General features: G+C 42.1%; 1 protein-coding gene across 1 annotated transcript in view; it reads right to left on the bottom strand.

Moving 5' to 3' along the window:
* The window catches only part of LOC114657342 (adenylate kinase isoenzyme 1), a 250686-nt gene that overhangs the window by 95134 nt on the left and 141526 nt on the right, over window positions 1-14026 (bottom strand). Inside the window, exons 7-8 of the mRNA XM_051931594.1 lie at window positions 7647-7737; window positions 2651-2712 (exon numbers count right to left, since the gene is read on the bottom strand). Of these exons, the coding sequence (XP_051787554.1) occupies window positions 2651-2712; window positions 7647-7737 (153 nt within the window). The remainder of the gene's footprint in view (window positions 1-2650; window positions 2713-7646; window positions 7738-14026) is intronic.

Genomic DNA, 14026 nt, shown 5'->3' with positions numbered 1-14026 from the left:
GACCTATAAATATCTGGGAGTGCAGCTGGATGATAAATTAGACTGGACTGCCAATACTGATGCTCTGTGTAAGGACAGAGCCGACTATACTTCCTTAGAAGGCTGGCGTCCTTCAACATCTGCAATAAGATGCTGCAGATGTTCTATCAGACAGTTGTGGCGAGCGCCCTCTTCTACGTAGTGGTGTGCTGGGGAGGCAGCATTAAGAGGAAAGACGCCTCACGCCTGGACAAACTGGTGAGGAAGGCAGGCTCTATTGTTGGCATGGAGCTGGACAGTTTAACATCTGTGGCAGAGCGAAGGGCGCTCAGCAGGCTCCTACCAATTATGGAGAATCCACTGCATCCACTTAATAGTATCATCTCCAGACAGAAGAGCAGCTTCAGCGACAGACTGCTGTCACTGTCCTGCTCCACAGACAGATTGAGGAGATCGTTCCTCCCCCAAACTATGCGACTCTTTAATTCCATCCGGGGGGGGTAAACGTTAACATTTAACATTATACATAGTTATTGTTTGTTTTTCAGCTGCATTATTATCATTCTTTAATTTAATATTATTTATTGTATCAGTATGCTGCTGCTGAAGAATGTGAATTTCCCATTGGGATTAATAAAGTATCTATCTATCTATCTATCTATCTATCTATCTATCTATCTATCTATCTATCTATCTATCTATCTATCTATCTATCTATCTATCTATCTACTGTTCTAGTGCCCGTTATTGTAATGGGCTAAATGACTACTATATAAATAAATGTACCAAGCAGTTATATGGGAATAATGTATTTTTCTCTTTTTACCAATATTTTCATCTTGATTTTCATTCTACTTTTCTAGGTGCTCTAATTGTTTGTTTAATCCATTATTTACTAATTAGTGGGTCTGATACTAAAGTAGTTGCAGCCTTTGATTATTCAGTGTTGTTTGCCTGGGTGTCTGCTCTGCTCATTTTTAATTGTCATTAATAAGACACAACGAAGGGGAAAAACTGCACAGAGAAAGGGCAAAATATAATGAAATCAACAGAAGAGAGTTAAGCATTTAAATCTATAGCAAAAGCAGATATATTTCTAAATGTCTTATAAATGTAAAAATCACACTGCTGTACGTTTCTGAATGTACAATAAAAGAAAAACAATACCAGCTAATTAAATGAGATCAGTGCTATCAGGTGTTGTCACTGATTAGGAATCTGGCTGGAACAAAAACCTGCAGCCACAGTGGGGTCCCAGGACCGAGTTTGGGAAGAACTGGTCTACTGAACGTGCAGTGCTGTACATATAAAGCGCACTGAAGACGAAGTAAAGCATCTTTAAGTACAGAAACAACTGAGTTTTGACAAGAAAAGCTAAGTTTAGAGAAGAAATATTTTTCCCCCATTTATTTTTTTTGCCTTTTATTCTACGTGTGTAAAAACCTTTGTTCTTTATTCTTGTGTGGACTGCTTGCTTTGAATTTTCATTAAGCCATTTAAAACAAACTTTTGGATTTTTTAGGTTTCTTTCAGCATGCATTTGACCCGTGCTTGATCCTACCTTACTCACCCGCAGCTACAATTGAACTAAAATTTATTTCTTGTATAGTCCCAAATCACACAAGGAGTGCTACAATGGGATTTGAACAGGCCCTGTTCAAACAGGCTAGGGGTCTGCACTGGTAATTGGAAGGATGCCGGTTCGAATCCCATAAATGGCAAAAGTGACTCTGCTACATTGGGCCCTTGAGTAAAGGCCCTTAACCTGCAATTGCTCTTTCCTGGGTATGACGTTAATCTGCATTCATCCCTGCGTGTACGCCCTGCTGGGAAAAACCTGGGGGTTGGTGGGCACTCCGGACACCATTAAAAAACCTCCCACTGAAGTAGTGTGGTGCTGAGGTGTCACCTGTCACATGGCTGCACTCGGGTCCTAATCTATGATCCTGAGGTGGTTTGTCATGTGGTGGGTGCTACAATGTGCTGTATCAGCGCCTGCTTCTAACCTCTCTCTGTTTTTTGAAAGCCCTCCCCCAAGCCTTGACTCTCTAAGAAGACAAGAAAACACTCCCAAAAAACATTTGTAGGATAACAATGGAAGAAATTTTGGGAAAGGGAATTCAGAGAGAGACCCCTTTACAGGTAGGATGGGCGTGCAGTGGGTGTCAAAAAAATGGGGTAAATACAATAAAATACACCGCAAGTTGACCAAGGTTCACATCCCTGGTCTTCCCTGTCTGGAGTTTGCGTGTTCTCCTCAGGTCTGTGTGGGTTTCCACCCTGGTGGTCCGTTTTCCACCCACTGTCCACAGATATGCTGGTTAGGTGCATTGACGATGCTATATTGGCTCTATAGTGTGTTTGGTGTGTGAAGTGTGTGTGTTTGCCCTGCAATAGACTGGCACCCTGTCCAAGGTTTGTTCCTGCCTTGTGCGTTATGCTAGCTGGGATAGGCTCCAGCACCCCTCACAATCCTGGGCTGGAGTAAGACGTGACTTGACAACAATATTCCGTTCAGCGCCTCGTTTTTCTATACCCTACATTATTTTTTCTAAAAGAAAACAAATATTTGACTAACGTACATCAGCGTCTTCAAAGGATCAAAAGTATTTCGTATTATAACCCAAAAGGAATGGATGGAATCTGTGGGTTGAGGAACAAAAGCACTTACCAGTTCTTCTGCAAAGGAATTCCCTTCTTCTTCTTCTTCTTCAGACTGCTCTCGATTAAATCCTGAACAGAAATAAAACACCACAGGAAATTCAATAGCAGCAGAATTTTAGAAAATGCATCATGTTTAAACACTTATCATATTTCAAGCGCCTGTCATATCTATCTATTATATAGCGCCTGTCATATCTATCTATCTATCGTTATTTTCTATCGTTTAGAATACCATCATACTATCGTAAGAATACCAGGGATGGGCAATGTCAGTCCTGGAGGCACGTAGTGGGCTACATGTTTTCATTCCAACCCAATTGCTTAATTAGAAACCAATCCTTGCCAAATCTCAGACCTTATTTAATTTGATGGCTTGTTCGCCTGCATGGTAAGGCTCTTAAATTGTAGATTTTTTTTTTTCCTTTCCAAGGATATCATCCAAAACTTTTGAAGCCTAAAATGTAGAATTTTTAATTAAATGTCATTTACATCTTATTGATAATGAGGGGCCATTAAAACACTGCATACAGCTGATTAAGATTGAAATAAGCAATTAAGGGTGGGGAACCTTAACAAGTGAGACCACTGAAATGAAATATCAAAATGTCACTTCAGCAAGTGCTTCATCAGCAATGATTGACTTCTCACTAAGAAACAACAACCTGCGGCCACTGCGGCCCTCCAGGACCGACGCGGCCCACCCCTGCTTACACCAAAACCTGTGTAAAAGGGTGATTTTTTAGTTTTCTTGCTTTATAGTCATTCTGGTGTGTGTTCAGACCAAAGTGTTTCTGTATATCCATCCATCCATTATCCAACCTGCTATATCCTAACTACAGGGTCACTGGAGTCTGCTGGAGCCAATCCCAGCCAACACAGGGCGCAAGGCAGGAAACAAACCCCATACTTTACACTCTACTTTGTATGTTGTCTGTCTGACTACAACCTTACCATCGCTTCCATTTCTGCGTTATGAAAGGTCCAGTATGTGAAAATTTACAGCCTTGATTACAACTTGCCTGAAGAAGGGGCCTGAGTTGCCTCGAAAGTTTGCATATTGTAATCTTTTTAGTTAGCCAATAAAAGGTGTCATTTTGCTTGGCTTTTCTCTACATTCATAATGGCTAACACGGTACAACACCCTAGTACTACAGCTATTCACTGTGTAAGTCAGCATTTCTCAACCTTTTAAGTATTTGCGACCCAAGTTTTCATAACAGTTTTAATCGTGCCCACCTAACGTTTTTTTGAAACCCTAATAAAATTTATTCCTATATTTTTTGCAGCCAATACACCGCTACAAGTTTAAAATTTTACTACAAATAGTGAAATTACACCACATATGGCAACATTCGCGCCCCCTTTTTTGTTACTTCACGCGCCCCACAGTTTAAGAACTGCTGGTGTAACGCTTGACTCAGTTATGGAATTTTGAATGACAGCATTAATCTGCATTTTGACATGAAGGCTACAGTAAAGAAAATTAGAACAATCCAGACAAGAAGAGGCCATTCAGCCCAACAAAGCTCGCCAGTCCTATCCACTGATTTCTTCCAAAAAACATCCAAGTTGAGTTTTGAAAGTCCCCAACGTCTTATTGTCCACCACACTACTTCGTCGCTTATTCCAAGTGTCTATCGTTCTTTATGTAAAGAAAAACTTCCTAATGTTTGTGCAAAATTTTACCCTTAACAAGTTTCCAACTGTGTCCCCGTGTTCTTGATGAACTCATTTTAAAGTCACTGTCTCATTCACTGTACTAATTTTCTTCATAATTTGAAACACTTAAGTCCGGTCCCCTCTTAATCCTCTTTTTCTTAAACTGTATAGGCTCAGCTCTTTTACTCTTTCCTCCTAACTCTTCTTCTGTACCCCATAATCAGCCTAGTTGATCTTCTCTGGACATTTTCTTGTGCTGCTATGTCCTTTTTGTAGCCTGGAGACCAAAACTGGGTGGTCACACCAAATATTGATTTGATTTAGATTTCTCTTTTGTTCATTCACTGCATTTTGTTGAGTGATGAAAATAAATGATTAACACTTCCATTTTTGAAAGCATTCTTTATTTACAGCATTTTTTCACACCTGCGTAAAACTTTTGCACAGTACTGTGTGTGTGTATATATATATATATATATATATATATATATATATATATATATATATACACACACAGTGCATCCGGAAAGTATTCACAGCGCATCACTTTTTCCACATTTTGTTATGTTACAGCCTTATTCCAAAATGGATTCAATTCATTTTTTTCCTCACAATTCTACACACAACACCCCATAATGACAATGTGAAAAAAGTTTACTTGAGGTTTTTGCAAATTTATTAAAAATAAAAAAACTGAGAAATCCCATGTCCATAAGTATTCACAGCCTTTGCTCAATACTTTGTCGATGCCCCTTTGGCAGCAATTCCAGCCTCAAGTCTTGTTGAATATGATGCCACAAGCTTGGCACACCTATCCTTGGCCAGTTTCGCCCATTCCTCTTTGCAGCACCTCTCAAGCTCCATCAGGTTGGATGGGAAGCGTCGGTGCACAGCCATTTTAAGATCTCTCCAGAGATGTTCAATCGGATTCAAGTCTGGGCTCTGGCTGGGCCACTCAAGGACATTCACAGAGTTGTCCTGAAGCCACTCCTTTGATATCTTGGCTGTGTGCTTAGGGTCGTTGTCCTGCTGAAAGATGAACCGTCGCCCCAGTCTGAGGTCAAGAGCGCTCTGGAGCAGGTTTTCATCCAGGATGTCTCTATACATTGCTGCAGTCATCTTTCCCTTTATCCTGACTAGTCTCCCAGTCCCTGCCGCTGAAAAACATCCTCACAGCATGATGCTGCCACCACCATGCTTCACTGTAGGGATGGTATTGGCCTGGTGATGAGCAGTGCCTGGTTTCCTCCAAACATGACGCCTGGCATTCACACCAAATAGTTCAATCTTTGTCTCATCAGACCAGAGAATTTTCTTTCTCATGGTCTGAGAGTCCTTCAGGTGCCTTTTGGCAAACTCCAGGTGGGCTGTCATGTGCCTTTTACTAAGGGGTGGCTTCCGTCTGGCCACTCTACCATACAGGCCTGATTGGTGGATTGCTGCAGAGATGGTTGTCCTTCTGGAAGGTTCTCCTCTCTCCACAGAAGACCTCTGGAGCTCTGACAGAGTGACCATCGGGTTCTTGGTCACCTCCCTGACTAAGGCCCTTCTCCCCCGATCGCTCAGTTTAGATGGCCGGCCAGCTGTAGGAAGAGTCCTGGTGGTTTCGAACTTCTTCCACTTACAGATGATGGAGGCCACTGTGCTCATTGGGACCTTCAAAGCAGCAGAAATTTTTCTGTAACCTTCCCCAGATTTGTGCCTCGAGACAATCCTGTCTCTGAGGTCTACAGACAGTTCCTTTGACTTCATGCTTGGTTTGTGCTCTGACATGAACTGTCAACTGTGGGACCTTCTATAGACAGGTGTGTGCCTTTCCAAATCATGTCCAGTCAACTAAATTTACCACAGGTGGACTCCAATGAAGCTGCAGAAACATCTCAAGGATGATCATGGGAAACAGGATGCACCTGAGCTCAATTTTGAGCTTCATGGCAAAGGCTGTGAATACTTATGGACATGGGATTTCTCAGTTTTTTTATTTTTAATAAATTTGCAAAAACCTCAAGTAAACTTTTTTCACGTTGTCATTATGGGGTGTTGTGTGTAGAATTCTGAGGAAAAAAATGAATTTAATCCATTTTGGAATAAGGCTGTAACATAACAAAATGTGGAAAAAGTGAGGCGCTGTGAATACTTTCCGGATGCACTGTATATATTAACAATAGCAGCAGCCCCAGTACGGCCCCCTGCTGGTCACCACTCTTAACATCGGCCAGTTCTGATGAGGTTCCTCGCACCATCACCCTCTGCTTCCTGTGTCTGAGCCAATTCTGAACCCACCTAAAAAACATCACCCTGAACTGCCACTTCTTTTAGTTTGATGCCCAACCTCTCATGTGGCACCTTATCAAATGTTTGAAGTCCAGATCATTAATGTCAGATGCCGCATTCTGGTCGTATCCTTTTGTTGCCTCCTCCTAGAATTCTAGCATGTTAGTAAAACACAACCTCCCTTTCCTGACCCCATGCTGACTATTCCTAATAACTTCTGTCCTTGCCAGGTGTTGCTCAATCTTATCCTTAATAATTCTTTCCATTAATTTTCCTGTGATGCACGTTAAGCTTACTGGCCTCTAGTTGCTTGGATCTGCCCTGTCACCCTTTTTATATAGCAGGATGATATTTGCCATTTTCCAGTCCTTTGGAATCTCTCCAGTGCGCAATGACTTTCTAAAAGTATGTGTCAAGGGTTTATATCTGTACTCACTAACCTCCTTAAGAACTCGAGGGTAAATATTATCTGGTCCTGGTGATTTGTTTGTTGTTTGTTTAACGGGTGGCCTCGCAGTAATGAGACCAGGGTTCACGTCCTGTTTGCAGTTTGCATGTTCTCCCCGTGTCTGCAGGTGCTCAGATTTTCCTCCACAATCCAAAGTCATGCAGGTTTAATTGTACCTAATGTGTGTATTTGCCCTGTGATGAATGCCCCCTGTCCAGGGTCCAGGGGGGTGCTAGGCCTCTTAGGCTCCCGCGACTCCGGTTTAGATTAAGGGGGCTAACAAATAACATGGCAAGCTGCAGTGCATTAAAATCTCGTTTTCTTTGTGAAGTGCATTGTGGCTGGAGGGGAGGGCTAACTGTTTTTGTTAAAATGTCCCACACAATTTTCACCTTCAAGTCGGCTAAATGTTTAAATGGTTTTTACTCACATCCCTAACTTGTATGCCAATAATAATGGTAAACTGTTCAAGAGAGCATCACTTCAAAGGATGACAGAAGTGAAGACTTCAGACCTTTTTATGTTTGGGTAACTTAGCAAACATAGGGCACCATTTAAAACATGCGACGGCAGAGAAAGCCAGGCTTATTATGACCCAAAGACGGGGGTCAGGGGCACCCACCTTTTGCCTGCAGGCCGTTTGGAAAGAGCCTCTCTTCCACCACAGCACTGATGCTTGCAAAAATGTCATCTTCTTCCCGGTCAGCATCAATCTGAAAACAAAAAATAAATCTATTTGTTCTTCAGCAGATAAACTCTCTCCCCAGTTAAGAAAAACATTTCAGATTTTTGTTCAAAAATTTTTTGATTTGAATTTGTTTGTCAACCACAATTATAAGCCGCATTAATTAGAACACCACTTGAATATTTACCATACTGATGCTCCTCAGCGATTGGACTAATGTACACTCAGTGGCCACTTTATTAGGTACACCCGTATGTTAATGCAAATATCTGATCAGCCAATCATATGGCAGCAACCCGATGCATTTCTGCATGTTGATGTTGTCAAGATCAACCTGCTGAAGTCCAAACCGAGCATCAGAAGGGGGAAGAAAGGGGACTGAAGTGACTTTGAACCTGGCATGGCTGTTAGTGCCAGACAGGCTGGTGTGAGGATGTCAGAAACTGCTGATCTACTGGAATTGTCACACACAGCTATCTCTAGGGTTTATAGAGAATGGTCGGAAAAAGGGAAAATATCCAGTGAGCAGAAATGCCTTGTTGATGCCAGAGGTCAGAGGAGAATGGCCAGACTGGTCTGAGATGATAGAAAGGCTAAAGGAACTCAAATACGCACTCGTTACCACCAAGGTGTGCAGAAGACCATCTCTGAACACACAACATGTCAAAACATGAAGCAATGGAGCAACAGCAGCAGGAGACCACAAAGGGGGCCACTCCTGTCAGCTAAGAAAAGGCAACTGAGGCTACAATTCACACGGGTTCACCAAAATTGGACAATAGAAGATTGGAAAAATGTGGCCTGGTCTGATGAGTCTCAATTTCAGCAGCGACATTCAGATGGTAGGGTCAGAATTTGGCATTGACATCATGAAAGTATCATCCTGCCATGTTTCAATGGTTCAGGCTGCTGGTGGAGGTGTGATGGTGTGGGGGATATTTTCTTGGCACAATTTGGGCCCCTTAGTACCAACGGAGCCTCGATTAAATGCCACACCCTACCTGAGTATTGTTGCTGACCATGTCCATTCCTTTATGACTGCAGTGTAACCATCTTCTGATGGCTCCTTCCAGCAGGATAACATGCCATGTCACAAAGCTCAAATTTATCTCAAACTGGTTCCTTGAACATGACAAGGAGTTCACTGGATTCAAATGGCCTCCATAGTCACCAGATCTCAATCCAGCAGAGCACCTTTGGGATGTGGTGGAACATCATGGATGTGCAGCTGACAAACCTGCAGCAACTGTGTGACTGAGACTGAACCACTTTAGCTTATGTGGCAAGAACGTGGACACTGATAAAAGTACCCTGGAGGGAGAAGGTTGGATGAGCAGTTTTGAGATATATGGAGTCCCCCAATTATTTAGTGCATTAAAAACAAAGAGAAACATTTTAAAGATTACACCAAACCAGAAAGGGCAGCCAGTGAAGAGAGGCCAAGACAGGAGTAATACGTTCCCTCTCATTACAGTTAGGTCCATAAATATTTGGACAGAGACAACTTTTTTCTAATTTTGGTTCTGTTCATTACCACAATGAATTTTAAATGAAACAACTCAGATGCAGTTGAAGTGCAGACTTTCAGCTTTAATTCAGTGGGATGAACAAAACGATTGCATAAAAATGTGAGGCAACTAAAGCATTTATTTAACACAATCCCTTCATTTCAGGGGCTCAAAAGTAATTGGACAATTGACTCAAAGGCTATTTCATGGGCAGGTGTGGTCAAGTCTGTCGTTATGTCATTATCAATTAAGCAGATAAAAGGCCTGGAGTTGATTTGAGGTATGGTGCTTGCATGTGAAAGATTTTGCTATGAACTGACAACATGCGGTCAAAGGAGCTCTCCATGCAGGTGACAGAAGCCATCCTTAAGCTGCGAAAACAGAAAAAACCCATCCGAGAAATTGCTACAATATTACGAGTGGCAAAATCTACAGTTTGGTCCATCCTGAGAAAGAAAGCAAGCACTGGTGAACTCAGCAACGCAAAAAGACCTGGACGTCCACGGAAGACAACAGTGGTGGATGATCGCAGAACCATTTCCATGCTGAAGAGAAACCCCTTCACAACAGCCAACCAAGTGAACAACACTCTCCAGGGGGTAGGCGAGCGTATCGATATCCAAGTCTACCATAAAGAGAAGACTGCATGAAAGTAAATACAGAGGGTGCACTGCAAGGATTGGACTTTGCTAAAGAACATCTAAAAAAGCCAGCACAGTTCTAGAAAAACATTATTTTTTGGAAGATGAAACCAAGATCATCCTCTAACAGAATGATGGCAAGAAAATAGTATGAAGAAGGCGTGGAACAGCTAATTATCCAAAGCATAGCACATCATCTGTAAAACACGGTGGAGGGAGGCAGTGTGATGGCTTGGGCGTGCATGGCTGCCAGTGGCACTGGGACACTCGTGTTTATTGATGATGTGACACAGGACAGAAGCAGCCGAATGAATTCTGAGGTGTTCAGAGACATACTGTCTGCTCAAATCCAGCTAAATACAGCAGTCAAATTGATTCATGATACAGATGGACAATGACCCAAAACATACAGCCAAAGCAACCCAGGAGTTTATTAAAGCAAAGAAGTGGAAAATTCTTGAATGGTCAAGTCAGTCACCTGATGTTAACCCAACTGAGCAGGCATTTCACTTGTTAAAGACTAAACTTCAGACAGAAAGGCCCACAAACAAACAGCAACTGAAAGCCGCTGCAGTAAAGGCCTGGCAGAGCATTAAAAAGGAGGAAACCCAGCATCTGGTGATGTCCAGGAGTTCAAGACTTCAGGCTGTCATTGCCAGCAAAGGGTTTTCAACCAAGTATTTGAAATGAACATTTGATTTCCAGTTATTTAATTTGTCCAATTACTTTTGAGCCCCTGAAATGAAGGGATTGTGTTAAAAAACTGCTTTAGTTGCCTCACATTTTTATTCAATCGTTTTGTTCACCCCACTGAATTAAAGCTGAAAGTCTGCACTTCAACTGCATCAGAGTTGTTTCATTTAAAATTTATTGTGGTGATGTACAGAACCAAAACGAGAAAAAAGTTGTCTGTCCAAATATTTATGGACCTAACTGTATGTGAGCTTGTTAACCTGGGGTGTTGAACTCTGGTCCTGGAGGGCCGCAGTGGCTGCAGGTTTTCATTCTAACCGTTTTCTTCATTAGTGACCTGTTTTTGCTGATAATTCACCTTTTGCCTTAAATTTAATTAACTTGACTCAGGCCCCTTAGTTGTCTCTTTTTCCTTAATTAGCAGCCCAACAATAATGAGACAAAACAAGCCGCTACCTGACCAGCTCACCTGTGCCCATCACACAATATCTGAAAATAAAGAATGGTGAAGGTCGCAGTAAGGTTGATCTCTCAGGTCACCAAAAACATTTTGACGATGTTCTTAGAAAAAACAGAAAATCAACAGTTTTGGGAATGTCTGCTGTGGCAGAATGAGAGCAGCAACAAGCCATGGAATTAAATAACGGGTTTAATTAACAGCAAGAAATTTGTATTGTAGCGAGAGTAGGGAGCAGGTTGAGGAGACCCTGGAGAGGTGGAGATATGAGAGGAGAGGAATGAAGGTCAGTAGGACCACCAAGACAGAATACATGTGTGTGAATGAGAGGGAGGTCAGTGGAATGGTGAGGATGAGGGGAGTAGAGATGGTGAAGGTGGATGAGTTTAAATACAGAGTAATGGGGATTGTGGAAGAGAAGTGAAGAAGAGAGTGCAGGCAGGGTGGAGTGGGTGGAGAAGAGTGTCAGGAGTGATTTGTGACAGACGGGTATCAGCAAGAGTGAAAGGGAAGGTCTACAGGGCAGTAGTGAGACCAGCTATTGTTAGAGAGGTATCAATTATAAAGAGCCACGGATCACATTTAAGGGTGCACCTCCCAGCATGCATGAGTGTGTCTATTATGGGATGTTAAAAAGTGAAGAAGGTGCGCGAGTGTCGCAATAGTCAATCCGCAAAAAGAAACATTTATTTGTTTTAAGTAAGAATCAGCAGTGTACCGAGTTAAGATAAGTGTGCGTTGATGACCAGAGGTGGGTTCGTTTGCATTTTCCTTGTATTTTATGTTTTATATGTTAAGATGTAAAGTCGTTTAAATGTACTGATTACGTTATTGATTTGAATTCTATACTGCCGGTAAGCTAGTGCTTAATTTCAGTAATACTGCCATCTAGTGGACTTTGGGTACTTTATCAATAAGTTTTATGTATTCTGTTTTATTGTAGACCACACACACAAATACAAATACACCTATACCTATTCGAATGCAGGTGTATATCTCCAAATAAATAAGTTAAATTTCAAACTAAGGTGCTGTGTGGAATACTCTGCATCATTTGCCAGTGTCCTGATCGACACTCCGGAGTGAACACTATAAGTCCTGAACATACGAAAGATAAAGTGGTCCTTTGCTACAAATTTTGGTCCTTCGAGCCGGATAGTGTGTTTACAACCGTAGAAGGATGTCGGAGTATCAGTCCTACAGTGACCGTCCTCGACGCTTGACCCGTCCACCAGCCTATCTTAAAGAATTTGAAGTTCAGTATCCTGGTCAAGTTCCTTTACCATCTGTGGCCCATACAGCACGCCCATCACCTGATAAGGAAAGGTATCAAGAGTATACCAATAAATACTACATCCCAATGAAGTCAACAAATCACTTTACAGCCTTATCTCCTACCAGTCAGTACAGTTCCTATGGAGGAGAGAATAGATTGCACACTACAGTAGATCGGTGGGATGTACAAGATGTGAAAACACCTTTACTTCAAACAGAAGATACTGATTTCTTACCACTGAGATACAACTTAGTTATTCACGACCTTGAACTTGAGAATCAACAGTTAAGACAGACTACACAGTCCATGAGAGAGGAGATCAGGCGCTTATGGGAGATGCAGGTAGGCATTCAAGAGCAGTTAAAATTAAATCAACAACTGCCCTCAACCCATAGGCAACTGACCCAAGATCAAGTTCCTCCAGTGCCTGCACCCAGAACTCGTATTAGATCAGCAGAGAAGATTGCCTTTAACTTTGATCGAAATACTCCACCACTACCCGCTCCGAGGCGTAGACAAGTGGCAGATAAACAAGGAAGCGCCTCTCTTGATGACAACGAACCTAGTACGGGCCGAAACTTCATTCATTATAGACCATCAGGAGAGCAGCAAGCTCTTATGGTTCCAGAACCCCCAGGCATTCAATACGTATGTGAAGAATCTTCTCCTATGTATGGATCTGTAAACCATTGCTCTCCACAACCAAGTTTTTTATTGCATACTCCTATTAGACAAGATCAAGATTTTCGGAAGTCGGAGCCACTAGAACTGACTCAAACCTATTCAGTACCACACGAATAACACTGTTCTTATCCTCCCATGTTGCACTCTGCTCAAACGGGACAGCAGCACAGTGTTATTAAGCAAGAAATGACGTATAGAGGTCCAAAACCAACAATTCCACATTTCAGTCATAGGGATCCCAGTGAGTTTGCCCGTCTCAGATTAGCTTTGATGAACCTACTGCCAGAAGATGCCACCGAGCTCTTTAAATATCAGGTGTTGTTGGATCATCTGAAGCTAGAAGAGGCACGTCTAATAGCTGATTCATTTCTGAACTCGGTTACTCCCTATGCAGACACAATGGCAGCATTAACAGAAAGATTCGGACAACCTCATCACCTAGCTTTAAGCAAAATAGCCGCAGTTATGGACTCGCCTGATATTCAACCTGGTGATGCAGCAGGATTTCAAAAGTTTGCCCTTCAGATACAAGCCTTAGTGGGCCTACTCCAAACTTTAGGTCCAAAAGGTGATATCGAATTACATTGTGGCTCACATGTTGCTTGTTTACTAACCAAATTACCTTCGGAGTTGCGATCATCCTTTAGAAGACAAATGTGCTACCAACCAGGCACTATTTATACCCTTCTGGATTTAGCAAAATGGCTTAAATTTGAATCTTGGTGCCAAAACTATGAAGGCCAGACCAGAGGCAAAGGACACAAGGATCGAGCGATGCACAGACCAGACAACAGAAGAGATATAGGAGCTAAAACCCGACAGACCACTATCTTTCATGGCACAGAGCAATCTTCAGCGTTACCTACTTTGACATCATCAGCATCCGTGTCACAGTCTACAAATAAAAAGCCTGAGAAGAGCAAAGTTTTCTGCCCATACTGTGATAGCACTGAGCATTACCTGAGTCAATGCTCTCAATTTCAACAGCTTAATAAGGAGCAGATAATCAACTGGATTAAAACTAAGAATAGATGCTGGAGGTGTGGACGAGCCCATCA

Source organism: Erpetoichthys calabaricus, chromosome 9 (assembly GCF_900747795.2).
Source record: "Erpetoichthys calabaricus chromosome 9, fErpCal1.3, whole genome shotgun sequence".
Taxonomy (NCBI): domain Eukaryota; kingdom Metazoa; phylum Chordata; class Cladistia; order Polypteriformes; family Polypteridae; genus Erpetoichthys; species Erpetoichthys calabaricus.
The sequence above is the reverse complement of the archived record's forward strand: the minus strand, read 5'-3'. Positions and strand labels throughout refer to the sequence as shown.